Source organism: Diprion similis, chromosome 10 (genome assembly GCF_021155765.1).
Source record: "Diprion similis isolate iyDipSimi1 chromosome 10, iyDipSimi1.1, whole genome shotgun sequence".
In the NCBI taxonomy this organism is placed as follows: domain Eukaryota; kingdom Metazoa; phylum Arthropoda; class Insecta; order Hymenoptera; family Diprionidae; genus Diprion; species Diprion similis.
The window spans coordinates 6,812,272-6,838,838 of NC_060114.1; the positions used below are offsets into that span (position 1 = coordinate 6,812,272).

The 26,567-nt window shown below is 40.9% G+C and overlaps 2 protein-coding genes across 16 annotated transcripts in view; both read left to right on the forward strand.

Annotated features, from left to right (window-relative positions):
• The first annotated feature begins 573 nt into the window (after nt 1-573).
• LOC124411164 (exostosin-3) lies at nt 574-9,485 on the forward strand. 2 transcript variants are annotated; one of them, XR_006929651.1, is made up of 11 exons: nt 574-693; nt 987-1,246; nt 1,695-2,238; nt 2,343-2,546; nt 2,932-3,978; nt 4,470-4,726; nt 4,890-5,017; nt 5,105-5,381; nt 5,878-5,982; nt 6,089-6,356; nt 9,476-9,485. XR_006929651.1 is itself a non-coding variant. In XM_046890111.1 (10 exons), exons 2-10 carry the CDS (start codon nt 1,082-1,084, stop codon nt 6,191-6,193), a joined length of 2,832 nt encoding a protein of 943 aa, XP_046746067.1. In that variant the 5' UTR covers nt 574-693; nt 987-1,081; the 3' UTR covers nt 6,194-6,445. The 2 variants fall into 2 exon arrangements, 1 of the variants encoding a protein (XP_046746067.1); XM_046890111.1 differs by lacking the exon at nt 9,476-9,485 and having other exon boundaries at nt 6,089-6,445.
• A 5,904-nt stretch (nt 9,486-15,389) lies between these two features.
• The window catches only part of LOC124410988 (regulating synaptic membrane exocytosis protein 2), a 67,263-nt gene continuing 56,085 nt past the window's right edge, over nt 15,390-26,567 (forward strand). For all 14 annotated transcript variants that reach the window (XM_046889776.1, XM_046889769.1, XM_046889773.1 and 11 more), the window contains exons 1-2: nt 15,390-15,516; nt 21,515-21,719. In XM_046889776.1, coding sequence (XP_046745732.1) covers nt 15,407-15,516; nt 21,515-21,719 — 315 coding nt within the window. In that variant the 5' untranslated portion in view covers nt 15,390-15,406. The remainder of the gene's footprint in view (nt 15,517-21,514; nt 21,720-26,567) is intronic.

Genomic DNA, 26,567 nt, shown 5'->3' on the forward strand with positions numbered 1-26,567 from the left:
GCTAACGCTACCCTGCTCGGTAATGCCATTATATGTAACTGTGGTCTGAGTTCCATTAGTATCGTCAGATAGAATGTCGAAAAATAATTGACACGTATTTTTTCTTTTTTCAAATCAATGTTTACTAACAAAGATATAGCAAGTATAATTCCGCGTGACGTCATAATGTTATACATTTATTACATCGTAGTATATCCAAATCTAGTAACATTGTGACGTCACGCGTCAATTTCAAACTGCTAGATCTTTGTTAGGGAACGTTGAATTGAAAAAAGAAAAAATACGTGTCAATTACTTTTTCGACATTCTATCTGACGATACTAATGGAATTTTTCATTCAAATACCTCATTGATCACCACTTATCTAGGGTATTTTGGCGCCGCTGGTACGCATCTTACTACTTAAGTCCAGACCAGCGCGAGAGAGAAACTTATTTGGAAAAAAAAGCTGCAATCCTAGGCAAATCATGTAAGTTTATTATCCAAGTTTCTACAACAAGCGGTTACGGGTTACGGTAACGTACATTGTAAACTGTCCTTTATGTCTATGTAATCACTTGTGGTCACTGTGGTGGTAGTAGTGATATCTGTGGAATGAACCACACTTCAGAATTATCCACATCAATTCGAAGAATGTAATACATCCAAGTGATAGAAGATGAGTTGATCCCGGTGGTTCTGCTCATATAAAAACAAGGTAAGTAGCAACATACGTATTGGTGTGAATAATAAATAAAGTATATTAAGCATGTTATTCTGCAGAAAAGTCACACACGATCTGTCACGTTCCGTGTGCAAACTTAGATTCATAACCTTCAAGGAGAAAATTTTCGTCAAACGCTGCGTCAATGTTTTCTCTAAATTAGAAGAAGAAAAAAGAATGCTTAAAAAGATTATGAACATCCTCCATCCAGTTTAGCCCAATTACTCGCCTAAACAAACTTAATTTTGACTAACCTAATTCTAACTGTCGATGACTTTTATTTCAGAAATTAGATCTGGCCGAGTTTGAAGGGGAAAATGATTTCGAACCCTCATTGATAACTACGGGCGAATCCAGGTTGGATTCAAGCTTGCAAATATGATCGGCGGCTTGTATGATGGAGGCCCCGCTTATCATTCGGTCGGCAGCGGACGCATCGAGACATTCCACTGGCGTTCGCACGTTAAACTCTCTAGAATAATAATTCTGGTTCCGGTCGTTCTCTTCATTGTGCCACTCTTCACGCATTATTATCTATCTAAGGTTGTGTGCATATTTAATTTGCTTATTTTTTCATCACTCGTAAAAAGACAAATTACTGAAATTTAAACTTGATAAGTAATTGTTATACTTCAAAGTAATTGTTTTTTCAATAGTTTGAATAATCAGCCCTTTAAAATAATCGCTTTTCGGTTGATCGATTAATTGGCATCTTCAATCCATTGTTTTAACACCAAATGGATTAATTTGAAATATTATCAATATTGATATTATAGTAAAGAACTTGACATACAAAAGTTGGAATTTAGACGTATAAAAGTCGAACACAAATCTAAACCTTTCGATTGTGAACATTAGTGCAAAAAGAAACTAAACACAGTAACGTACGACAAAAGCGTAATGCAAGATGACTCTCAGAGACTTTTCGTTAGTTCAATTTGTACCTAATGTGTTTTTTCACCCAATGTTTTTACCTTCCTTTTGCACTCAGGTTGAATCAGATTCCCCAAACATCGATATCCATCGAACGAGATCAAAACTTGAAGCGTTTGAGGATTTCACGTCGATGAAAGCATCAGACCTTAAATCCCGAATTGAGGAAATGATGAGGATAAAAATATCGGTCAGCAATGAGCTTCGAGATCTTGAGGCTAAGCGTCAGCGTCTCCAAATGGAAGTCAGTGGTTTTACGCAGCGAATAGACGAGTTGAAGCAGGAGCTACTTCACCAGCAGACTGACCTTGACAGGCTCAAAATCAGCGTCGTTCAGGCTCAAGTCGCACAGCGGGAAGCTGTCGAGAGAAACACGCCAGAACTTGCGCCGCCAAAAAGAATGCTCGTCGACAGTTTGCCACCAAAAATTCCGCCTAGCCGTCACGTTCGCTCGTGTCGTATGTACAATTGCTTCGATCACAGCCGATGTGCGTTAACCAGCGGTTTTCCTGTCTTTCTCTACGATCCTGATTTATACTCGGTTGTTAATGCTGCGTGGGATGTTGATGGGTTTCTCAAAACTACCATAAAGCAGACGCTAGGTACGTGAATACGGAAATGATGTTTTACTTTGATCGAATCAGAAATTTTAAGTAAAATCATAGTTTTTTCAAATTTCTACATGACTGCAAAAATTAATTTTCAGGCTACAATCCACACTTAACAGCGAATCCGGCAGAGGCTTGCATCTATATCGTTCTAGTCGGTGAGGCTTTGTCCACAGAATCTCATGGGACTAAGTCAAGTCCTTTGGATGTCGAAAAGCTGCATTCGCTACCATATTGGGGTGGCGATGGAAGGAATCACATCCTGCTGAATCTCGCACGACGGGATCTTTCCATCGGTTCAGGTAAAAAAAGAATAATATTTACATTTCCCAAGTCCTATTCGTTTTTGTGCATTAAGAAAGAAATCAAAATGCTTAGTACATTTTTTACATATCGTTGTTTCGTTTCAAATGGTTTCAAAATGGTTGAAAATCTAACAGGTTTGTTCGGTTTTACTGTACAATGTATTATTTGATTCGGAAAGCTACGTCAACAAATTCACGTTACCCTCAATCAGTGTTCAATAATATTCCTCGAAAAACTTCTGTTATTGTTTCTTCTCAAAAAATTTCTTGTCGATATTTTTGTTTTTTCTTCGAAAAATGGTTGGTCGACAATTTTTCTCTGTGAGAACTTACTCTTTGGCAATGTTATCTTAAAATCGCTTGTTTAAACACACCATTCCAGGTAACATATTCGACCAGCTAGACACAGGAAGATCGATGCTCGTCCAATCGACGTTCCGACGTTCCCAATTTCGGGACAATTTCGACCTTATAGTCCCGCCGATCCTTGGTCCGCCAGGAGGAGACATATGGCAGGACTGCCCATCGATGTTGCCGGCGCGTCGAAAGTACTTGCTTTCCTTCCAGGGGGAGATGAAGTCCGCTTCGCGATTCGCGACGACGCCGTTGGGCCGTTCGGACGACACTGATGCGGACAACGAGTCGAACCTGGACGCTTTCATAATCCAGCACCTGCGCGAAATGACCGCTGGAATGACGCTGGACAAATTCCTGATCCAATTCGAGTGCATTCCGGCCTCAGACGATCGAAAATCGGTCGAAATTGCCGATTGGTCACTGTGTGGAACTGACTCGTCGCGAAAATCGGTCCTCAAGGACTCAACCTTCGCCCTTATCCTCGCGCCGAGCGACGCAGAATTCCTTTCTACAACCTCGATGCAGGCTAGACTATACGAGGCGCTGAGGGCCGGGGCGATTCCAGTTATTCTGGGCGGAGATCAGGTCCTGCTCAGCTACGGCGAAGTCGTCGCCTGGCGCAGAGCAGTCGTCTTTCTGCCCAAGGCTAGAGTCACAGAGATGCACTTTTTGCTTCGCGCAATTCCGGACAGTGACTTACTTGCCATGCGAAGGCAAGGAAGAACTCTCTGGGAAAGGTATTTGGGCGTAGCTCAAGGTGCCGTCGACACCGTCGTCGCTGTCATTAGAGACAGACTCGGAATTCCTCCGCTTCCAGCCCCGCAGACGCCAAGTCCCAGTGTTTTCAACGAGACGTTTGTTCCTCTGAGGGCTGACAATATCGTTGCTGAACCCGAGGCTGAGGAGAGCCTCGGACCTCTTGAACCTCCTTATCCTTCCCCATCTTTCAGGAGGAATTACTCCACTTTTCTTACCCAGGGGCATATCATTTGGAATGACTGGGCCGATCCGTTCAATCTTTATCCTCAGCTACCTTACGACACGGTGCTTCCCAGTGACGCCAAGTTTATTGGTGAGTTGTTGTTTGATATCTTGTTTTTTTTTTTTTTTTTTTTTTTGGCGTTTGTTTCTCGTCGATTTGCAATATGAGAGTAATCGGTTTATTGTAGACTTTGATTAATTGTTTTTCCATCGGTCGTTTTCTTAATTTATCGATTAATCATAGCTTTGATTCGTTGCAATTTCAGTTGTTCGATATAATGATTGATTAAAAAAAAAAGCATTAATCGAAAGGACTTTCAACTTATCGATACATGTTATGTATATTTAATATGTTTACAAATTAAAATAGACTCCAATTAATCGTTACTTCGATCTTTCGATTAATCGAAAGGGGATTCGATGCATCCCATCATACATCTCGTATTTGAGAATAAATCGCGCTTGAATTGTGAATAAAATGATATGCAGAAACTTATCTGTATCTTCTGCTTATTCCTTCGCTTTCTCTGACTTCTTTTGCCCGATTTTAAACATCAAATAAATGCCTTTGATTCCGCGCAGGATCTGAGGTCGGCTTTAGACCGATTGGAAAAGGTGCAGGCGGCGCGGGTAAGGAGTTTAGCGAGTCACTGGGTGGAAATCATCCCAGAGAACAATTTACGATTGTTATGCTGACATACGAGAGAGAGCAGGTGCTCATTAACGCCCTGGCCCGACTTTATGGTTTGCCGTATTTGAACAAAGTCCTCGTCGTTTGGAACAGCCCAAAAGCGCCGATGGAGGATTTGAGGTGGCCTGAAATCGGAGTACCGATACACGTAAGTTGGTTTCTCGAATAATTGATTGCCGACATATAAATTAGAAAAGAGAAAATTCATTTTTCCGCTATCTGTTTCTCTATTTACACCCAACTTGTCGGACTTTAAAGAAAAATTGTCACTATTTGGTATTCTCAACATACGTTTCCCCTCAAACTTTCAGGTAATCAAGGCCCTCAGAAACAGTTTAAACAACAGATTTTTACCGTTTGACGCGATCGAGACTGAAGCAGTTTTATCAATCGATGACGACGCTCATTTGCGACACGATGAAATAATGTTCGGCTTCAGGTGATTGACTCGAATTTTTTTCTACTAATTCCTTGTTGATCCGCATTATTCATCAGTTTTTTTGAATGTCCATTGTTGCGTTTTTAGGGTTTGGAGGGAGCATCGTGACAGAGTCGTTGGTTTTCCGGGTCGCTTTCACGCCTGGGATCAGAATTATCATAACGCGTGGAATTACAATTCGAATTACTCATGCGAATTGTCGATGGTTTTGACCGGTGCCGCGTTTTTCCACAAACACTACACCTATCTCTACACTCACTGGCTGCCTCAAGCTATCAGGGATAAAGTCGACGAATATATGAACTGCGAAGACATCGCGATGAATTTTTTGGTGTCTCATATCACAAGGAAACCGCCCGTCAAGGTGAAAATCAAATAGAAGGAAAAACTTTCATTTCTATGTTACAGTGATAAACCCATCCTTGTTATCTTTCATTATTCCGACCCCGATTATCTGACCGTTTATTGTGTTTTCTTGCTATCATTTCGCAACATATCATTATTATTTATGAATACGGTAAAAAGAACAGAAAGTTTTGAGCGTGGGAATAAGTTTTGTCAATTTATCGTTTTGGAATGGCTGTTCATTTGAGAAAAGCCCTGAAATAGTCGTCCTGGCAATCGAGTGAAATTTTTGTATTTTTTCACGTGAAAAAAGCTATTCTGGAACGGTTGTAAAAAAAATTTGAAAGTTACTACGAGTTTTATTTTTTTTTACTGTCTAAATCTTGAAGTTTCACAAAATCACTCGCTTACAAATTACTGGTAAAAATCTAAAATTGTATAAAGCTGAAAAAATTGAGAATGGAATTGGAATTTTGGCTTTCATGAATCCATTTCTATGTATTTCTGATCATCAGGTTACATCGCGTTGGACGTTCAGGTGTCCCGGATGTCCGGTTTCACTCTCCGAAGACGACACGCATTTCCAAGAGCGTCATAAGTGCATAAACTTCTTTTCTCAGGTAAGAAATAACGTCGTGTGAATTCATTTTTCCCGAAATCAAGGAAAAAATTTTATTAGAAAAAGGATAAAGGATGTAATTTTGTACTTGGGTTTTCTTACTACAGGTTTTTGGATACATGCCACTTTTGAATACCCAGTACAGAGCAGACTCCATATTATTCAAGACTAGAATACCGCACGACAAGCAAAAGTGTTTTAAATTTATATAATAAAACTGGACAGTCCAAGATGAAAAAGGTAATATACCTAAATCTAATTTATCATAATTGGTAACTGATTTACATATGTATATATGAGAAAGCATAAAGAGTTATTGATTTAATTATCAAATCAAACGGGAACTGTTAGCGTTAATAAAAGTTTTCGAGTTAGGTAGTTAATTTCTGTCTTACATGGAATATATATTTATCCTTAGGATACGATGCATTTTAGCTCAACTCTGTGACAAGAAATTTTTTATAGCCTACTCAACAATTAATCACGGAAAAAAAATATTGCGAAAACTTTAAAGATCTATACATAATATACATGCATTATAAATCACAAAGCATAATCAGCATTGATACGATTTGGTATCAGAATTAAATTTTTCTTAGACTCGGATAGATTTAAAAGGTATATTACATATATTTTATACATTTATGACGTAAAAGATTATAATAATAATTATATAGGTAACTTACAATACGAATATTATTCGTATTACGATATTCATACTTTGCATGAGGGGAGAAAATTGACGATAAATTCAACCACGTTGAATATTTTCTCTAGCCTCCTTCAGAATAGGATGCAAATATTCAAAGAGTAATTTATCAATGCCAAAAATACTATTATATTTAACGGTTAATTATAAGGCACGTGATTGAGAGAATTCTCGACGCGTCGGGATTTCTCTACGAAATCTAACATCGATGACCAAGAACGGTATAAATTTGCAGAGGGAATTTGTTTTTCATGCAGTACTCTTCATACCTCGAAGCCATTGCGCAAAATGTATCAATTATTCACGTTTATTTATTGTTTTTTCGCTTTGCTTTAAATTTATGTTATTTTAATTTTTTTACGTATCCGCCATATTATGCATTTTTAACCGTCCCTGAATCTGCAATAGCTGTGACTTATTTTTAATTTTTGTTATTCGTTATCAGTCGTTTTCCAAATCAAACGTCGTCTAGTATGTATTAAATATCTTCGTTTTACTGGTACCTACTGATTTACATATTTGTTAAACTACCTAAACATTAACAACGTGACAGAAATTTTTCTGCCAGTGATAACACTATTTTATTAGTTATATGAATATTATATTTATTGATTTTAATCTCCATTTTTCTTCATTTTAATTATGATTTGTGATCAATCAGCAGCTATACATGTACAGAGTGAATGACTAATGATAGAACGATCCGTCGTTTGCTATAGTTTAACACGCATGCGCTACAATCTGAGAGTAGAGTTTACCAGGGTGACCAACCGTCATAAATTTAGACGACAGTTTATCCCGACGTTTGTAACCTTAAAATTTTTCACAGCTGTCTGTGTTGAATACAACTGCCAGCGACAACTATCAAAATTTTCGAGGTTAGATTCATGACGGTTGGCCGCCCTGGCAGATATCTGCTCTCGGATTGTGGCACATGCGCAATAAACTCTAGCATACAACGGATCATTCTGCCTTTAGCAATTCACTCTGTATACATTGATCAAAGGCGGGGAAAATAGGCCTTTTAAAGGGATCTTTAATAACGTTAGACCAATTTCGACAAAACAGTTTTTTGTCTTGGGTTCTGAAAATATATTTCAAGCGTTATTAACATTTTCTGAAATCCCATTTGATTGTACAGGGAGTCTATTTTTCCCACCTTTTCTCTACATATCCAAAATGAAACAAACAAAACGAAATGTACAAATATCTTATTATTTTATACATATGTAACATAGAATTAGGTGGATTTATGCCACATGATTATTATTAGTGCTATTTTATAGTACCCTCAAATTATTCCATTCATTTTTTAATTTTTTTTTTTTTTTTTTACTACCAAGTTTTGTTTCACTCACATGAATAATGACAATTCTTATGTGAGTAAATTGAAGCAGCCCTTTCATACACTAAATTTCAATTAAATTTTTTTTTTCCTGTTTCACTTTTGCGATCGCAGAAAATGGAAGAAATTAAACAAGACACTATTTTGTTTCATTGTTAGACTATTTGTGGTTTCTTTATTCGTAGAAATTTTTTATGTGAAATACAAAAGCTACGTCGAAAATGGAAAGAAAAAACGTGAATGCATGAAAAATTTTCCGTTGCACGTGAAAGGGTTAAAAAGAGTTGAGAGAATGAAAACAAAGAAGCGAAATCACGGGTAGCAACGAATAAACTATTGTAAATACCTGATCCAAGTCATGTATATAGTAAACATACTATATTGTATGATATAGGTGTAATTTCGATTTGTGTCATAGTAATTTTTAAGAATATATTATGTATATACATATATACCTGACTGTTCATACTGTCTACCATTATACGAATTATTCGATTACTATCTATATATACTAATTAACAATAGCGCTTTTCTATATCTATTATTCGCCTATTTATTATTAGAATTATTTCTATCGTTGAAAAGAGGTACGCATGCAGATTCTTTCATCGCGTTTCTGATGATACACTCGTTCACATTATAATTATAATTATGATTGTTATTTTATACCGTAATGTCAAATTGATTTCTTGATCACATTGTATATAAAATCGTAATGTTTTTCGATCAATTTTGTAAAAACAATGTAGGACGAAACAAAATAGATATAAAAATAATTGTACATGATATTGATGACTCCTCACGTTGTTTAAACAATTTTCAAATCGAGAAACAGTTTTAAAATAGAGTAATTTAAGCTAACGATACGCGTGCAGTTAGAAGACGTGTTTTTAAATTTTATCATTCTCCTCTACTGCGTCAGTTTGTTTCTTTCGTAAGTTGAACGGGTATTCAGATTTTTAAATTTGCAAATCGATGATGATGTTTATCGAATCTTGATATTCGTTACAATCGCCTAAAAGAATCAGCTGTTACAAATTTTCGACGCCATATTGCCCATACCAAGGAATCCATTACATAACCCCAGTGCAGGTTATTCAACGATCGTGAAAATCCGATTACCATTACCTTGTGCCTTAGAATACATGTACACACGTATAAGTGATTTTCGAGGGTCTTAATTTTTGGGCACAAAAAGGTTTCTATTAGATGTTTGAAGACAAAAAATTATTCCTTTGGTAAAAACGTTTCGCTTAAAACAACTTACAAAAATTTCGGATTTGCAAGATATTGTTTTTCACGATATTCGTGACGCTGATTCGAACTATTCGCGGAAAATGAAAATGGCTGCGGTAGCGAACATACTTGAAATTTTATTTTAGCTCTACACTGACATTCCCCTTCGGGCTACCTTGTTTTCGGTCCAAAACAAAATGGGAGTTCGATTCTGTACGAATTATGTGACAATGACTGCTGATCCAGCTCACGTGAAAGATTGGGAGACATTGTCACGTAATTCGTATAGAATTGAACTTTCATTTTGTTTCAAACCGAAAACTAGTTAGCCGGAAAGGGAAGTCATTAACCTTTAGAGGACTGGCCTCTGGCTCCTTTTGGAGCCAGCAGGTAACTCGGAAACTTTACCAGATGTGCCAACTATCTATACAAAAAAATCTTACCTCTAAAAAATATTGAATTTCAAAGGAAAAATGTCGGTCATCTAAAAACTAATGAACATTATTGAAGAAAAAGTAAACGGCTGAAAAGGTGGATCAACTTTGCGAATTTACATCGCGATAGCCAATTAGGTACTCAATTATGTTGAGGATTCTTTTATTCAAAAATATTTAGATCGAGCTTTACTTATTTGTTTTTCATTGATTCAATTAATAGGAGAAAATATCGAAACAAATCCTTAATCGGTTGTCGAGACTCGAGATATGAATTCTCAAGATAGAAAGATAGAAAGATTTCTACAAGTGTCAAATGAACACCAAGTTCATTTGAACTCACAAAAGACTTCTTCCGCCATATTTGGTAGAGTAAAAAAGACTAATTTTCGTCCCTTTCCTTGTTGGCTGCAGTGTAACATTATACGGTGTATGACGTGTCTCCTCGTCAATTCTCTATTAAAAATTTCACCCCCGGACATTCCCGCCCCCCGAATTCGGTTCTTTGCCACTCTTGTTCTGCCCCTCCCCTCCTTTTTGTCATCCCGCACCTTCGTCTGCGGTCTCCGCTCATTTCTTACACCGCGTTGCGGACAGATCTGATTGATGAGCGTTGGACCGGTGCCAGAGATGCTGCCGACACTGCTGTCGGCGCCATTTCCTACAGCGCATAATCAATGCCCCCCGGTAGCCACCCTCCCGTACCTCCTTTTACCCCCTTCTCCACCCACTAGGAAAAGTTGCAATTTGTGACACGTGAGATGCAGAAGTACGTGTAATAACGATAACTCACGCCACTTCTACTTCAGCCTTGCAACCTCGGATGCTGCAGTCCCACCGAAATCCTTACAGCGTGTTTCTCCGATCGGGTTCTCTCTGCACTCTCTGTTCTTTCCTACTGTTATACATCATGCGGTTTTAGTCTACTTTCTTATTTCAAGCACATTATTTTATAACATTGGTAACGTGACTTTACCCAATCGTTCACATTTTATTATAATGCAGCTTGATATCTACTCGTTTCTTACACGATTTTTGCAGGCTGAATTCTCGTTTTTTAGAAATTAGTCGAAGGTGAAATTATACTTCGGTATCCGTTGCTGTCATTTCCTTTGGCTTGAAATAATATCGGATATTCAACGAGCTCCGAAAATTAGCGTAGAGCCGAAATAAAATTTCAAGTGTGTCTAACAGCAGCCATTTTGATTTTGCGCCTGTAGTTTGGATCTGTTGACGAATATTGTAAAAAAAATGACAACTTATTCGATAATGCAAGCTTGTAATTGTCTGACGTTGATTCACGCCAAACAATATGACCGAGGAAATCATTTTTGGATTGAAATATTTGTTAAATACCTTCGCACTGTAAAATAGATTTGTCATGTTCAAACAATTATTGCAATGGCTCGCTCATTTGTAAATTGGTTCTTCAAAGAAGTTAGACATTCTTTATTTCTGTGCATTCTTCAATAGCGCATATAATTGATAGACTAAGTTTTTTGATTCCTGAAACATATGATTTCTTTAATGTACTTGAAAATTCGTATTTAAAACAAATAGTGAGGAGAAAGATTGAATTCCAATTCTGGAATATCTCCGTAAAGAAAGCAGTAATTTTTTATTTTTAACTTAACATTTTTTTTTTTTTTTTACAGCATACCTCAAGTTCTAAAAATGCATGAAAAAGTGAGTTGTTATTCCGGGATTAGCAGGACAGTGAAAGAATTTCGAAGATTCCAAAAAATTTACAACAGGAAAAAAAACAGAGAAGACGAATAGGAAGTGGAATAAAATAAAAAAGAAGAAAAGGACCAAATCTTCAACCATCCAGCTTCTTTCTTCCTGGTTCTAACACTCATGGCTTATGAGAAAGGTGGGCAAAATGGGTTCCGTTAAGGAAGGAATAACATTAAACCCCAATTTCGGCAATGCCACTTTTTTCTTTAGCCTAAAAATACACTTCATCTTGGCAAGGCCCATCTTGCTCACTAAGGCCCATTCTGCCTCCCCCCACCCCCTCCCCCCCACAGTAAGCTGTTTCAATTAACACGGATCATTAATTCGTTTATGAATTTTCGAAGGAAAAACCAGGCTAACCAGAAAGTCTCGCCCTGATTTCGAGGATTCAGTGTTGGTCCTTGGAACGCGAGTAGTTCATTACCTTGATTTTTGGCCTCTCTGAATGTTGTGCAACAAGTACCGCGACAAATGATCTCTGCAACTGAACGGCTGATTTGAAGAAGAGAAAGCAGTAAGTAACCTTATTTATTGAAATTACAATTTTTCAGTATTTTGGAAGCAATTCATTTTCAAGTTCAAATAATAATGCAGATTACTATTTAATTACACCTATACTTTAAACCAACATGGCCACCATTCGATGAACTTGGAGCTTTGTTTTGACTCGATTATATGATCATCTTCGAGAATTGACAAGGCAAACCATCTAACAGCTGACAATGAGCTACGAACTGTTTTTGAAAGAAATCCGAAGAACTGAGCTTATTGTTAGCTGAAAGACGAATGAAAAGTTACTCATTTTTAAGTACCTTGGACGTATTTTAGGGGTGTTTTGAATGCAGTGTTGTTAGTGAAATAGAAGAATTCAACCCAACGTTAATATAACTTGAGATGAATCCAATAGTGATCCGGTTTTTCAATCTATTGTTTTGAATAATTCGATCCGACCAGGATTTCTACACCGATAATAACCATGTAAAAGCCACTCTGCAACCCTGTTTTATTAATCAATACTATGATTATAACCGGTCTTTGGGAGGCATGGAGTGTGCATGGCCGTGTGGCGGCTTCCGGAGAACGCATTGAATCAAAATTGGCGGTTCTCTGGCGTCGCGGTAGCGTCGACGTGGTAGAATTCTTTGGGGTTGATATGGGGGCAGTGGAGTCGTCGCGATACCGAGCGCCATTGGCGTTGGCGTTGATCAATACGGGGCGTCGGATGACGTAAGCAGCGTCCCGGTCCGAGGATTGGCCCGAGGTTCGCTCCGCATCCGATTATTTATTCAGACCGCATGAACGAGTGATTTGGCGCCCGGGTGCCCGCTGCCCACGCAGAAGAGATCGGCCCCCGACGGCACGGGCATTACAGCCCCTGAGGAGCCGGAGCGGCCTGAAGCCAGCCGAGATACATGCTCGGGGGGCGGCGGCGCGGAGAAGAAGCTTTCCGCCCCCGCTTCCGTGGCCCAGGTGGCGCAACCTACGCCAACGTCAACGCGAATAAAGCTCCCTCGGCAATAGTGTTCGCGCAAATCGTCACCGGAGAATGGTGGTCCGGGTTGAGGCCACGCCGTGTCGATGGTCGCGCGGTCGGCCCAGCTTTGAGAAAATCCATCGAACGTAGCGCACGGCGGTTATCACACATTATTGTGCACGAAGAGACCTGAGCCAAGCAGCCGAGTAAACAGACCAGTGATATCCACCCAGTGAAGAGCTGATAACGGGACTGCAAAAGCGGATCGGGACTGAAGAGAAACCAGGCTTAACCGTTCACGGGGTTATGGGTGTGGATCGTGCTGAGTCGTCGTTCCACTACCCGGTGTTGTTCGAGCTTATTTTCACGGCTGGAAGCAGATGAAGATTGAATGAGGAGTTGAACCTCGGATACTTACTGCAGGAGTGTTATCTGGTGACAGACGGTGGGACGCGCAGACCGTGGTGATAATATGTCGTGTTGGGTGAGCATCGGGCCCGAAATTAGTCCGAAAGTGACGCTAGCGGTGAACAGAGACTGGTGCAACCCTCCTCTACGAAATTGACCCCCCTCAATACCCAGACAAGCGGTGACCGAGTTGTCGGGACTGAAGTCGAAAACCGTGGACACTGGAGGTGGGGTTGTTTGCTGATGTTCGTAGACCGTAGTGCACGGAAATTTTTTATTAGTCCACAAAAGCTGGACGACTACTCGCTGGATGACTTCGACTACTGATCCGTGAGCTCGTGTGCGACATTGAACGTTCATCCTTTTGAAATAATCCTGAAACGGTAATTTGTTTGGTCATGTAGACAACTTGATACTGCTAGAGGATAACCATAAGTACACTATAAAAAATAGTGCTCCATCGTAACAATGAAGCCACCAACTGTTACTGTTCGGTTTTTGAGCTGAATTATTTTTACGGTTTTCTCGTTCCCTCCCTCTATCTCTCCTCTTCCTCTATCTATTTCTTACTTGTTTTCTTCACTCTGAACGGGATTCATTTACCGATGCACGAGGAAAGTGCGTGCGACCTGTTTTCCGTTTGAAAAACTATACATAGATAACTACTACTCGAGGTGCTCCACATATTGTGGAGCTGTGACCTGACCCGTTTGCCCATTTGGAATCAATGCTCTTGGTGGTGGTGGTGGTGGAAGCTTGTTCTGTGTTGAAGAGTCCTGGATCCTTGACCAGCGAAGGATCGTCACCTGGAAGCTGAATGAGCAAGAGAATGTAGAATTTTAGAGGTACACGCATCAGGGTGATCTGCAATTTGAGGAGGGGAAACCGTCATACGCTAGAAGTGCATTATAGGGTTGTGGGTGAATCCTATTTCACGATTAGAGAGGGAGAGACACATAGAGAGAATTACTTCCAGCTATATAACGCTGGTTGTGTGCATGGCGTGGATTCATTCAGAACGCGTTGCCGACTATTGATCCTGACTACGTTTACCCGTTAAGGAGGATTTATTTGTATCCCCCTCCCCCACTCCCATCCCACCCAACCCCCGTCGCCCCCGGTCAGTGCAGTGGTGCAGCAACGATAGCAGCAATACAAGTGTGACGTGTGGAGCGCGTTACGACGGTATAAATAGTGACAAGAAAGACGAGGCTGGAAGATAGAGTGAGAGAGAGAGAGAGAGAGAGAGAGTGCATGGCTGATGGTTTAATCTGGCCTTTATAATACACATATTCAAGCCACGGTTAAATGATGGTAAAACCGCCTCACATTCTGTGATCATGATTTGTTATACGAACGATGCGAATGACGCAAGTGCAGGATATCTCAAATCAGGGGACATTCGCAAAATCGACGATTCACTCTCAGAGGCGACGATCAGTGTAGTTGTTGGACCGCCAGTTGGAGAATTTTTTAACCTCTGCAAGATACTGCAGTGTGCTTCCGGATATTATAACGATAATAGTAATAACAATAATAATAATAATAGTAATAACAATAACAATAATATTAATAATAACAATTGCTGTATAATTAGTGCTGCAGTGACGGTAGAACTGAATCGGTACAGTTTATTATATAGAAGAGTTTTTTTGAAAACATCAACGCCCTATAATATTGTAACGGGTATAAATTATTGGTGGAGGATTTTTAACAGTGGACTTAATGGGTTCGTAGTGATTTGTCTATTAACGATAATAATCGAGGCACTCCTCGGGCTTTTTTCGTCGTCGTTCGAGGTTCTTCTTGTCACATTTTCACGCCTTGTTCGCCGTGTTTGGCTCCTCGGTGGCGGATGACTCCGCCGACGAGTCGCCCCGTAGTTGTAGTCAACGCCCCATGTGTCTCGATCACCCTCCTGGAGAACAGGCACCCACCAACCCGGCATTACGAACCGCGGTTTGTTCCACAGCTACAGCTGTTGCCCCTAACGTGCCGGCATTTTTTTATACCTTCATCAATTATTAAGACGGAAACAAAAGTGGAGGACAGGGTTGCGCCCCCGGGATCAGTCGGGCCGTGATGGCGGACCTCCCAGACATGTCGCACCTAACTCCAGAAGAAAGGCGCATCATCGAGAGCGTCATGATGCGCCAAAAACAAGAGGAAGAACGGGAAAACGAGATTATGAGGTTAGTATTCACTTTGCGTCATCACCAACCGTCAATCACTCAAACACTGCATTCGATCCTCATAACATTCCAACACATCGCAGGATACAGTACAGAGTATTATACATGTCAAAGTTCCAATAGCAAAACATGACAAAGTCAGAGAACCATGTTGACATCCATGTTGGGAACGCTTCATTCATTCAAAGTCGTTCCAACCATATACTCCCAGAATGTGGAAACTTATGAATAGTTATCCATTCTATGACCTTTGCCAAATTTTTTGGTCACGTGACTTAAAAATCTAACCTAACCTAACCCGACCGACACAGATCTAACTTACATTCTTCTATGTATGTATAAACAACGGATTATTAACGTGACTTACGGTATATTTTGAAGGGTGGTCAATTGATTTCAATAACTTTTTTTCAAAGGCTGCGGGTGTGTTTATTTAGAGCTATTCACCACCAAATTTTACAAGAAAATGTTGTAAGCATACTTCACATAACGCTGTTTTAACTACATTTTGTTTTTAATATCCAACGAACAATATTCACTGGAAGTATTACGATTTTTGAAATCGATTTGGCTTTACACATTTGTCTGAACTGTTCATATATTGCAATGTTGATTTGTAAGATTTTTAATCCAATCGTTCTCAGTTAATTGCATTGAATTTATCTATGAATGCATGATAAGTAAATACATTGACGGGAGGTGACAATTATGGCCTGTTATGAATGGATGCAAGAGAATGTTTCCTTCGCTATGAAAACTTGACAGAGTATCTGTACAACACTGTGTATCATGTATGTATGTATGTATGGGTGGCAATACGAATTCAACTCCAGAAACCGTATCATGCGGCGTGATTGAATCTAATTTTTTTCATTAATCCAGCAAAGTGACTGCTTCGTAAATTTATCATAGATCACTACGACTAAAAGATTTTTTGCCCCATAAAATATTTTCATGGTGTAATTATATTTTGATTTCTTGAACGTTGTAGGATTATCACGTGTACTTCAGTTGATTGATACGTAAACGAACAATAGGTACTTGAATTCAACAATTTCTTCGCAATTATAACTACATTGGTAAAAATTTGACGAACGTACCAATGCGTTTTTGCAACATTCTTTAAAGGTGCGCAACACACGATATAGTGAAACAAATTTATATTTAAAAGGTGGGACAAGTCATTCTAACAGTTTATCCATATTTCTTTAGAAAAATATTAAGGCATGCCCAACAATTGACGGTAGTTATCAAAATCTGCGTCCGTTTACTTGAAAAATTTCAACCTAATGCCGATTGATAATCCATTCAGGTATGGGAGGTACTTGCTAACCGTTATAACGAAATGTAAGCAAGGCCTAAAAATTCTGTAGGAGAACGGATGTACATACAATTGTACTCGAGTGGTGTCTTTGAATTTCCTTAGCGTGTCAGAAATTGAAGAATTCCGGTTACGACCATTTTTGAGGTGACAAATACTGGGCGGTTGTACTCAGATAGAAAGTAAAACAATCAAGCTCGAAGATAAATCAATCTAGACGAACAACTGGAGGCGTGAGATATCCTTATCACAAATGCAAAGCATGCCCTGTGAAGTGAAAAATACTTTTCCAATACTTCATAAAGACGCATCTATAACAAGGACTTCTGATAGACTTCCCTTCAGGCTTAGATCTTTCAGCCGTCAATGTGGGATTAAAAGTAGAACAATTTAACAATCCTTTGAGTTCTCACTATGGAGAGGGAGAGGGAGAAAACGGGAGGGAGGGGGGGAGGGATGGAGGGAGGATACGCCCTAGTAACATTCTGACGTAAGTCTGCCATACAAATTGCAACTGCGGACAGGATGTGTCTATTTCGACATTTGACTGCGGGTCTTACATCAGAATCTGCATTATTCGAAACCTTGCACAAGTCTGTTGTCAGGTGATAAAAAGTCACTGTCAGGGAAGATTCTGATTGACTCTGTAGAAAGACTTTCCTCAAAGTCTTCTGCTACTTATAGAGCGAAAGATGGGACAAACCCACCCAGTCTTCGGAATGACTCTCACAGACATCTTTTAAGATCTCGGAATAAAAGCAAAGTTTTCAACGGCTGATCGAGGAAGCTTGTAATAGGAATCTGCAGGGTAGTGCTCATCCATCTCTACATGTCACTGTATATAACGGGTTATGTTTATAAACGTGGGGGAGAAAAATGACGATAGATCCATTAGACTGGCATCCGTCTATACCGCGGAGCCCATTTCGCAAAAGCACGTAAAAGTTTAAGGTTCATGCATATATCAGGTTTTTGACACCCTTACACATACCTTTCGCGCATTTTATCGGCCATTACTCTCTGCACGCGCAGCAGTGGAAGGGTTTTCCACAGGAATAAAATCTCTTCGGCTCCGCGACGACCGCAACACCCAACCCGTAGAATCCCGATGCCAAGACGCTACTGCCGAAGGTCATGGTTGTCCGTGGGTACCTGGCCCACAGGTCATATATTTCGCATTTCCAGCCTTGCCTTTATCAGCTTCTCGCATCCCCAGTTGTCATTATTCTTTTATGTTCTTTGGATAGGACGCGTTTTCCAATGAATATGGTTGATACATGGGACAGTCTGTCATGCGTGCATCAAACGCCAAGAGTTTTCTAACCTTGGATTATTCTTCATCTAGCTACTCAACGCTAACAAGAACCACCATACCTATGGATCGTGTAGTTGCGCAATGAAATATAAAAACGAAGATGGGACCAGACGAGCACTGAGTAAACAAAGGAATTGCACTGCCCTTTAGCCTCGATTTCGCTATGCTCATAGTCGCCTCTGCAGTTTTAGTTATCGATCGCGGAAAAGCGTTGGCGGTAGAAGCGGAGGTGGAGAAAGGGAGGTTGCAGTGGGCTGCTTTTCCAGCGTTAGGAGTTTGATCACTTGCATATAATGCGCTACGTCCCTACAATTTTCGTTACCGTTCGTCATCTTGATGTCATTCAGTGATTCGCGTGTACCGCACTTCATAAGCGGTAATGATCTGGCTTAAAAACTTTCTCTCCTTTTTTTGAATCACTCGCAAAGTAGATTGGATATACATACATGCATGGGCAAGGTTCGTTCGATTTGCTATTACTTCTTTCACCCCGACGTTTTTGATTTTTACAGTCTTCTTTCTAATTCTTCTTTCTTAAGCACCCCTGATCAAACACCTTGATCTATTATTTCCATAATTCAGAGGAGGATCAATTGCCAATAGAGTATCGATACTAAACCGTAAAAGGTCTTGAGGTATAGCACACTCTAGAAGCTTCAATTTCATTGCATAAGATTGCATCATGCAGAGGATTTAAAGTAAAGTTTTGATCCATCGATATACCTAATTCACGGCAGTAGTAAAATCGGTGCTTCACTACGAAGTGGGAATACGTTCGAAGTATTTTTCAGCTTTCAGTTGGTTGTAAGCGTAACTTAACCAGTTGACAAGGTGCCAACAACCCCTGGGAAACTTCTCTACTTTACACATGCAGGTGGAGCGCTCCCCGGTAGCCCGTATTCGCCCTCAACTATAAATGCATGTAGCGAACCAGTTTGGCTCCAACTCCGTCGAACATAGTCCTGCAACCACTAATACTACCCCTTTCCATTGAATCCGTAGAAACGCATACATTCACACACCCAGCAGCCAGTAGCAATACCCGATAGGTGCACCAGAGATGATGCTCTGGGTGGTGGTGGTGCATTACGAAAGACGAACAATGTAACTCGGATCGAGGTGATAACTGCATAAAAGATGTTTTATCTAATTTCTCCACCGTTATTTTAAATGTAAATCGCATTTCACGTCTCGTAGTGTGAATTATACCTAAACTACAAGATGTTATGGCTTTGGAATGTTTTATGGACGATGTTGTACAGTTTAGAATGTGTTTTTTTTTTCAACATTTGCCTGTGGTGTCCAAAATCTTCGATTCATTTCCCGAAATCTTTCGGGCTACTGCTGTCGTGAAACAATTTTTTATACAGTTTTTTTTTATCTCTACCTATCGACGATATCTCCTATTGTTCATTAGAGAAACGTTCTTACACGATTGTTTGGGCTGCAGGAAAGAAAACGTTGTGAAAACTGACGGATGGACTTGAGGCAATGTTGACAGATGATTATTTTGCTTCCTTTGAAAGATGGGTTTTAAAATCTGACTGAGCTTCTTGTAATGAAAAAACGTCTTTGAAACTATAGGCCGCTTGTCGTACGACACAGTCTTTTGAGCATTAGTAATTTCACCAGACGCGGTTGTTGTTCGACGGATCGAAGTCTTCAGACCACTTTTCAGGGGACGCTACAGTATCATCGAGGGCGTTTTGTCAAGCTAAATGGAGTCGGATCTATTCTTAGCTTCTGCCTCTATTTTAAATAGGTATCTGTATTGGGCTCCTTAAATTTATCAGAAGCATCTGGTCGCACTGAATATACCAACTACACTAACTGCAGACTATCCGTCGTATTCAATTAAGGAGAAGGTTTGCTCACCGAAAATTATACTCCGAATTGACTCAAAGTCATGGAAATAATATTTAACAACTCGCACGATATCTTTTGTGTTTTAGTATCTCTTAAATTCACCTAACACGATCAGCTGTCACAAATTTTACCATATTGCCCTAATCACGCCTAAACTGAAGATCCCAATACGCATAACGTTTGTTTTTAGTACGAAAAAGCATGTGATAAATTTAGACACAACATTTCGAGGACTTTGTCGATAGAGTTTTGGCCAAAGTATTGTTTTGGGCTGGTGAAGTGTTGCATAAAGGGATTGGAGGACGGGTATCTATGGTAATGCAGCGAAGAATGTGTTGAAGACAAGCTGTCCTAACCTATTTTTGTTGGAACGGTTACGCCCCAGCTGACTGAGTTGCAATCGATTTCATCGGGTATGTCTTGTCGAGTGTAGCTCTATTCGGTGGTTTTTTTTTTTTTTTTTTTATTATTTTGTCGTATGCCGTCCGTATGTATATCGGAAGTCGCTGCATACAGTAGAAGAGAAATATCTGAAAGGTAGAAATCCGTAGTTGGTAAGATTGTAATCGTGACAAACAGCCACGCGGATAGTAAGGTCCAATTTTCTGTCTCGTCCACTTTCGGGTATAGGTACGTATAGATAATCGGACTGCGGAGTTTTCTATTGTGCTGGGAGCCCTCTCTTCGCTCTCTGTCTTTTCTGCTTCCTCTGTACCCGTCACATTTCTATCATGTAAATGCTGGCTCGTTCCACCGCCTCCGCAGCCCAGAGTCCATGCTTTTACCTCTCCTCTCTCCTTTCGCTCTCCTCTTCGCCGCAGGCCCTGGGTTCTGCCCCGCTCGACCCTGATCCTTAAACCAGAAGCGCGAAAATAGAAATCCTTTATCTTCCGAAGACTGTCCCTGGGTTTACATTATATACTGTAGATGGATATCGACCTACACCCGAAAATCAGATACCCAAGTGACGACGCTCCAGCGAGTTTAAACAAAGGTAACTTCGCTGTCACGTTCGGACTCCAATTTTGTAACGTCAAACAGTATTTCCTTACATTTAGATCATACTTAAATTAAAAAAAAAAAACGTCAGAGAAACCCCTGTCACTGTCCATTACAAATTTACTCAACATTATGCAATGCTTCTCTTCAACTTGCTGGCCTATGAATCGCACGACTTGGTTGCGTAATCAAGAGTGCTGAGTCACTTATCAGGTCACGATGTCGAATATCGTGGAAACCTTCTGTGGTCATGTGTAAAGCAAGAATGAGCAGTTTTTTTCCCATTCAATTGATATCCTCATTTTTCCTACTTTCATATCCTGTTTGCCCTATGACGTCCAAGGCCTGGGGCAATATCATGCATACATCATCATCGACCACTTGCACAGGTTCATGATCATTCTATCATCCGTTCGAAGATGCATTTGAAAATTGTATCTATACGCGAGAGCATCTTATTACCGATGTTGTATTATTATATTCCAATCTGATTCCAGGCGAAAACAAGACGAAGTTCAGGTATTGGAAGAAACGATTCGGGCGCGGTCAGAGCAGCACAAAAAGGCAGGGGTGGAGCTTGATGCCACCTGCCACATCTGTCTCAAGACTAAGTTCGCCGACGGTGTTGGCCACATCTGCAATTACTGCAACATCCGGTGCTGCGCGAGATGCGGTGGAAAAGTTACTCTTCGTTCGACAAAGGTATGTTATAACTTTGAAAGAACGTTATATATACCAGACAGATTCGCAGCCGCAGAAACCGGATCGCGTCTTGACCAATCAGGATTTGGACTATGTTCTGGCGATCAAGGTGTGGAGAATACTAGATCTGAGACCAGACCACCCGTGGCCACAGCATTTTCAAACTGTCGTATTACTTCTTAAAAGTTGGAAGGGGATAGGAATACTGCAGGTGCTCGCTCCGGACAATTAAATTTGCGGTGGGGACCGAGGTTATTTCCGTTCGCCTGTGATCGACTCTTCTCGACCTCGACTTCCGCCGAAGAATGGCTGATGCGCTCCTCTTCCTCGCTCCGTACCACTGCCAGCATTCTGTCTAGAACGGATATCGCGATCGCCAGATAACATCTCAACTAGTTTCTCCCCTTCGCGATAGGTGCACTGCATTTGACGTCTTGTGTTACATCTGCAATTGCCGTCTCGAACCACAAAATGCAGTAAGACGACGACGTACCGACCCCGATTGCCAATGTTCTTCTATACTGACCTGCTATTCTTTACATCAGAATGTTACAATCATGAGATAGTTTTCAATGATATGTTCGGTAGTTCAGTAAGCTTTTTCAATTGAACGCCATTTTTGCTCATCCCTCGTTTGAAAATAAGTCCAGAGGACTAAGACAGTATTTCATCTTTGTCAGAGTCGACGAAATCACTGATCATTCACTGGACTCTTGAAGTGTGTGGTTGAATACCTTTGTGGCCCAGCACAGAGAACCAAGAGTGAATGGATCTAGATTCGGTGCCCCACAAGCCAGCCGGGGGTGTAATTACGCGAAGCTGTAACAAATTCCGAGAAACGCTAGTGTGAAATAGTGAAAAGACGGTGCAGCAAGCAGTGAAAAGACCCTCAGTCTGAACTTCCTTTGGAAGCTGCCTCATCGAAGCAAGATATCCTGCTCCTATATAACTAGGGAAGTCCGGGTGAAATTTTACCTCCGTATCTTGCAGGATCAGGGAGGAGTTAGGACACACTAGGGAGCTGAGCCGAGCTGAGCCGAGCTGAGCTGAGCTGAGTTGAGTTTTGACCGAAACTTTCTCGTCGGGATAGTGAAAAAAGTTTCGTTGGTGGCACCAGTTTGCGAGTCATAGTCATGACTCGCTACAGGTAGTACTAACGGTACCATAAGAACGGCTTGGCGACAGATTATCCATCATATTTTGTAATTTTTTGCTATCAACGTTATTATGGGTGTCGGTGCCATGATCCTTCGTCTAGAATTCCCATCACTCGTGCTTACCAGAGTTTATTTAATCACGATTGTTAGTAAACCAAACGTCATTTCAATAACAGACGTCCATCATCATCAAGATCTGCGTAAAGTCCAATCTTTGCAAATGAGTATAAAGAGAGTGTAACTCGAAAACAAAAAACCTGAAGGCTTCGAAAAGAAATATGACGGTCAATGGTTGTTTGGGTCTCGATAGTCGTCAGAGGCCTGTCGAAAGCCACGGACCGCGTGTGCGGCCGGGAACGTTACGCGGATTTTATACACCGGACTCTGCTCAGCTTTGCGTGGGAACACATGAATGGGTGCGTCCCTGTGTGACGTCATGGCGATGGTGCGGTACGCGGAGGACAGCGGGAAGCGGGGGAGAAGAAGAAAGAGAAGGAGAGAAAGAGAGAGAGGGAGCGAGTTGCCGGAGGGCGGAGGGGGTGGAGGGACGTGACGCAACATATTGATCTAAGTGTGGACTGCGGCAGGGCGAGGGACGGAAAGTGAGGGGGATGGAAAGAGAGTACAGGGTGTCTGTGAGTTCCGGTCGAAGGAATAATAAATATTGGGTACCAAATTCGGCTATTGTAATTGGATTTTTTGCACGGTCTTTTAAATCGGGCATCCAGTCATCGAGAAGTGTATAAAATCCTTGAAGTATCGGAAACCATGCAGGAAAACGATCGGAAATCAACTCGATTCAGAAAACGATGTGAGCTAGTTTCAGTACTAAATAACAGACGTGTGTGTGTATGGGAGGGAGGTTCGTGTTACCACATGGGGTGAATTAGGGTCGATGGATAATCTCTGAGTCCCCTTTTTGATCCCTTCGTAGTAGAATTGCACCTCAGAGATTCACTCTTCTCATTCTCCACTCCATCTTGCACTACACTTTGGACGATATACGGACAAGGTACACACTCGGTACACGGTTCTCGATCCGATTTTTCTATTCCACCCTGAAGGAGGAAATCATGAGCACGGTCTTGGTTACGTGGGCGTGCAGGTATATCGATCAGTTTACGGCGTCGCGAGGTACCCCAGACAAAATGTTTCGCGATCGTTGAGCCGCCTCTGGACCACCAGAAGAGATCCTTTTCTGCTTATGCTCATGGGGTAGCAGTGCAAGTTCGAGTTTCATTCCTTAAAATCGTTTCTTCGTGATCTTGGTGCCAAGTTAAAGGGTTACCCTACTGTCACGAGCATTAATTTCGGAGAAACTACTGATAAAGAAATTAACCCTTAAATCGTACGCAGGTGCGAATTGAGATTTTGTGATTTTATTTAGATTGCAAAATGATTATTATTCTCAAAATACACTTTTTTGAGGTGAAATTTCCTGACGGCCACTAGTGCAAGTCAAATTTAGATAAATTTTCATTGAGTTATTATAAAATTGAATCGAATAAGTGGAATTCCAGCGGGTTGAAATTTTAACTGGCACCAATTCGTACCATTGTACGGCGAGGTGTACGATTTGAGGGTTAATAATTTTTGCTCATTAACTATATTGTATTAATTTTGTATGATGGAGTTTTTTTTCCTTTTTGGTAGCGAGGAAAAAATCATGCAACAGTAGTTTATCGAGTGAAAATTGTGCTCAACACACTCTCCTTAACGTATAACTAAGTTCGTACAAAAAGTTATTGATATTGTATCGATATTTACTCCGAAATTAATTTCTGAAAATCAGCCTGTTTCGACGCTCGACGCCTTGGGGTTACCCCTCAAATGGTTCTGCAGTCTTTCATTTGTTCGACTATGACAGCACAATCAGCGTTCGCCGATGTGCTGCACTACTTCCTGGTTGGTTCTTCCCCCTTTTGCCTTTTCGTCAGTTCCGAATGACGGCTAATAAAACACAAGCTAATTACAAGAGCGTCATTTCAGTTTGGCGGGCAGCCCTTCCTCCCTTCCTCCCTTCCTCGCTGCCCACCCTGACGCCTTCTCTCTCATTCCACCCTCTCCACGCCAAGCTCGTTTTCGTTCTTTGGGCCATCCGACCTCGTGGTCTCGAAAGCTCGGCACGGATTTGCTGGTTAGTCAGCTCGTATGCGGATACACGATGCGCTGTGTTCTTCGGCGCAATAAGAGGCAAGAGTTAATTACACGTGGAATTGTCATCGCAATTTAAATAGAACGCTGGGTAAACAGTTTCGCAACTTCGGAATAACAGCGGTTATTCCTTTTAGCACAGTTTAATGTTCCTTCTTCATCATTTTTCGTCACGCATCACCCTGCTTTAAACAAATATACGCATTTAACTATCGTCATATTTCCTACTGATCACCATTCATGGAATTCCCTTACAGGCAGTCAATATTCAAAGACATTTTCAGGTTACAGGTTACTCCTGTTCCACCATCGTCTACTCTCTCTCTCTCTCTCTCTATCTCTCTCTATCTCGTCTTGGGATAGTAGATTGCCTTCGTGTAAAAGGTACTATCTATTCCTGAGTAAATATGCTTCGCCATTTTCGAATTGTGCCGATGATGCCTCTCCGGGATCCGAGGTGAGGCGTTATTCGTGAAGGGAGGAGAACTATAGTGGTTGTTGTCTGAGAGTGACGGGAGTCTAATGACGTCGAACCTTATTACACGCCTGCTCCGCCGCTGGCTCGATGTTGAGTTGTGCAGCCTCGAATGCTCCACTTACCTCTCCCATTTTTCATTTTCTCCCTGTATTATCGACGTCGCACAAGAGGCACGCCAGGCACTTGTTATTGCCCCGGTAGTGTATGAAGAGTCCCGCGTAATTTGAATTATCAGAAGACTCTGTCGTCGCACGGTGATGCATGCGCACGCTCCGTTCTGCGGTGGTTAAGTGGGCGAAATCACATTCTCATTTCCCAGACTTGCTCCACCCATCGTGGAACCCTTTATAAAACCTTTGCGAAAACATCAACTGCCAGTATTTTTTTATTCCGATAAACAGATCCGATAGCAAAGTACCCGAAGTGTACCTCGCTTTTTTTTCATTCTGTGATATGTTGGAGGCCATAAGGAATAACGCCTCAGAGGTTACACCGCTTTTAAGAAAGGATATACTTTCATCCTTTAATTAAAATGTGTTTAATGTTTTTTGATATATTAAGAAAATCTTGCTTATTAGTCGACGTACTGTCCCGTCATTTTTCTTGTTCCCCGAATTTCAGACCATGCACTCTGCTCTCTGGCTTCTATACTGTATACTTGTTGCTTTCGTTTCGTCGAAGTGTTCAAGAGTTTTCGGTTTCGGGTCTCGGGATTCGGGGTTCCAGCTCACCCCCTTCCGCCCCAATTTTCACCCAAACTATCGTATCTGACCCTCTCACACTCCGTGATTCGAATCGCTGAGAGTTTTCGCTTTCCGAATCCGAAAACACGGAACATATGAACAAAGAGGGAAGTCGTGTTTCGTATCAATAAATTACCACCCCCTCTGCTTTCAACACAGATTTCTTATTGTCGTAGGCACGCGTTACGAAGCATAACTTCATTCCTGAAGAAATGCATTTCGGTTAAAGGATTTTATCGGATTGTTGACAAGGTAAAAGGAATCTTCAGATACTCAGATTTCCTTCCGCACCGAACAAATGGAACACGTAACAGAT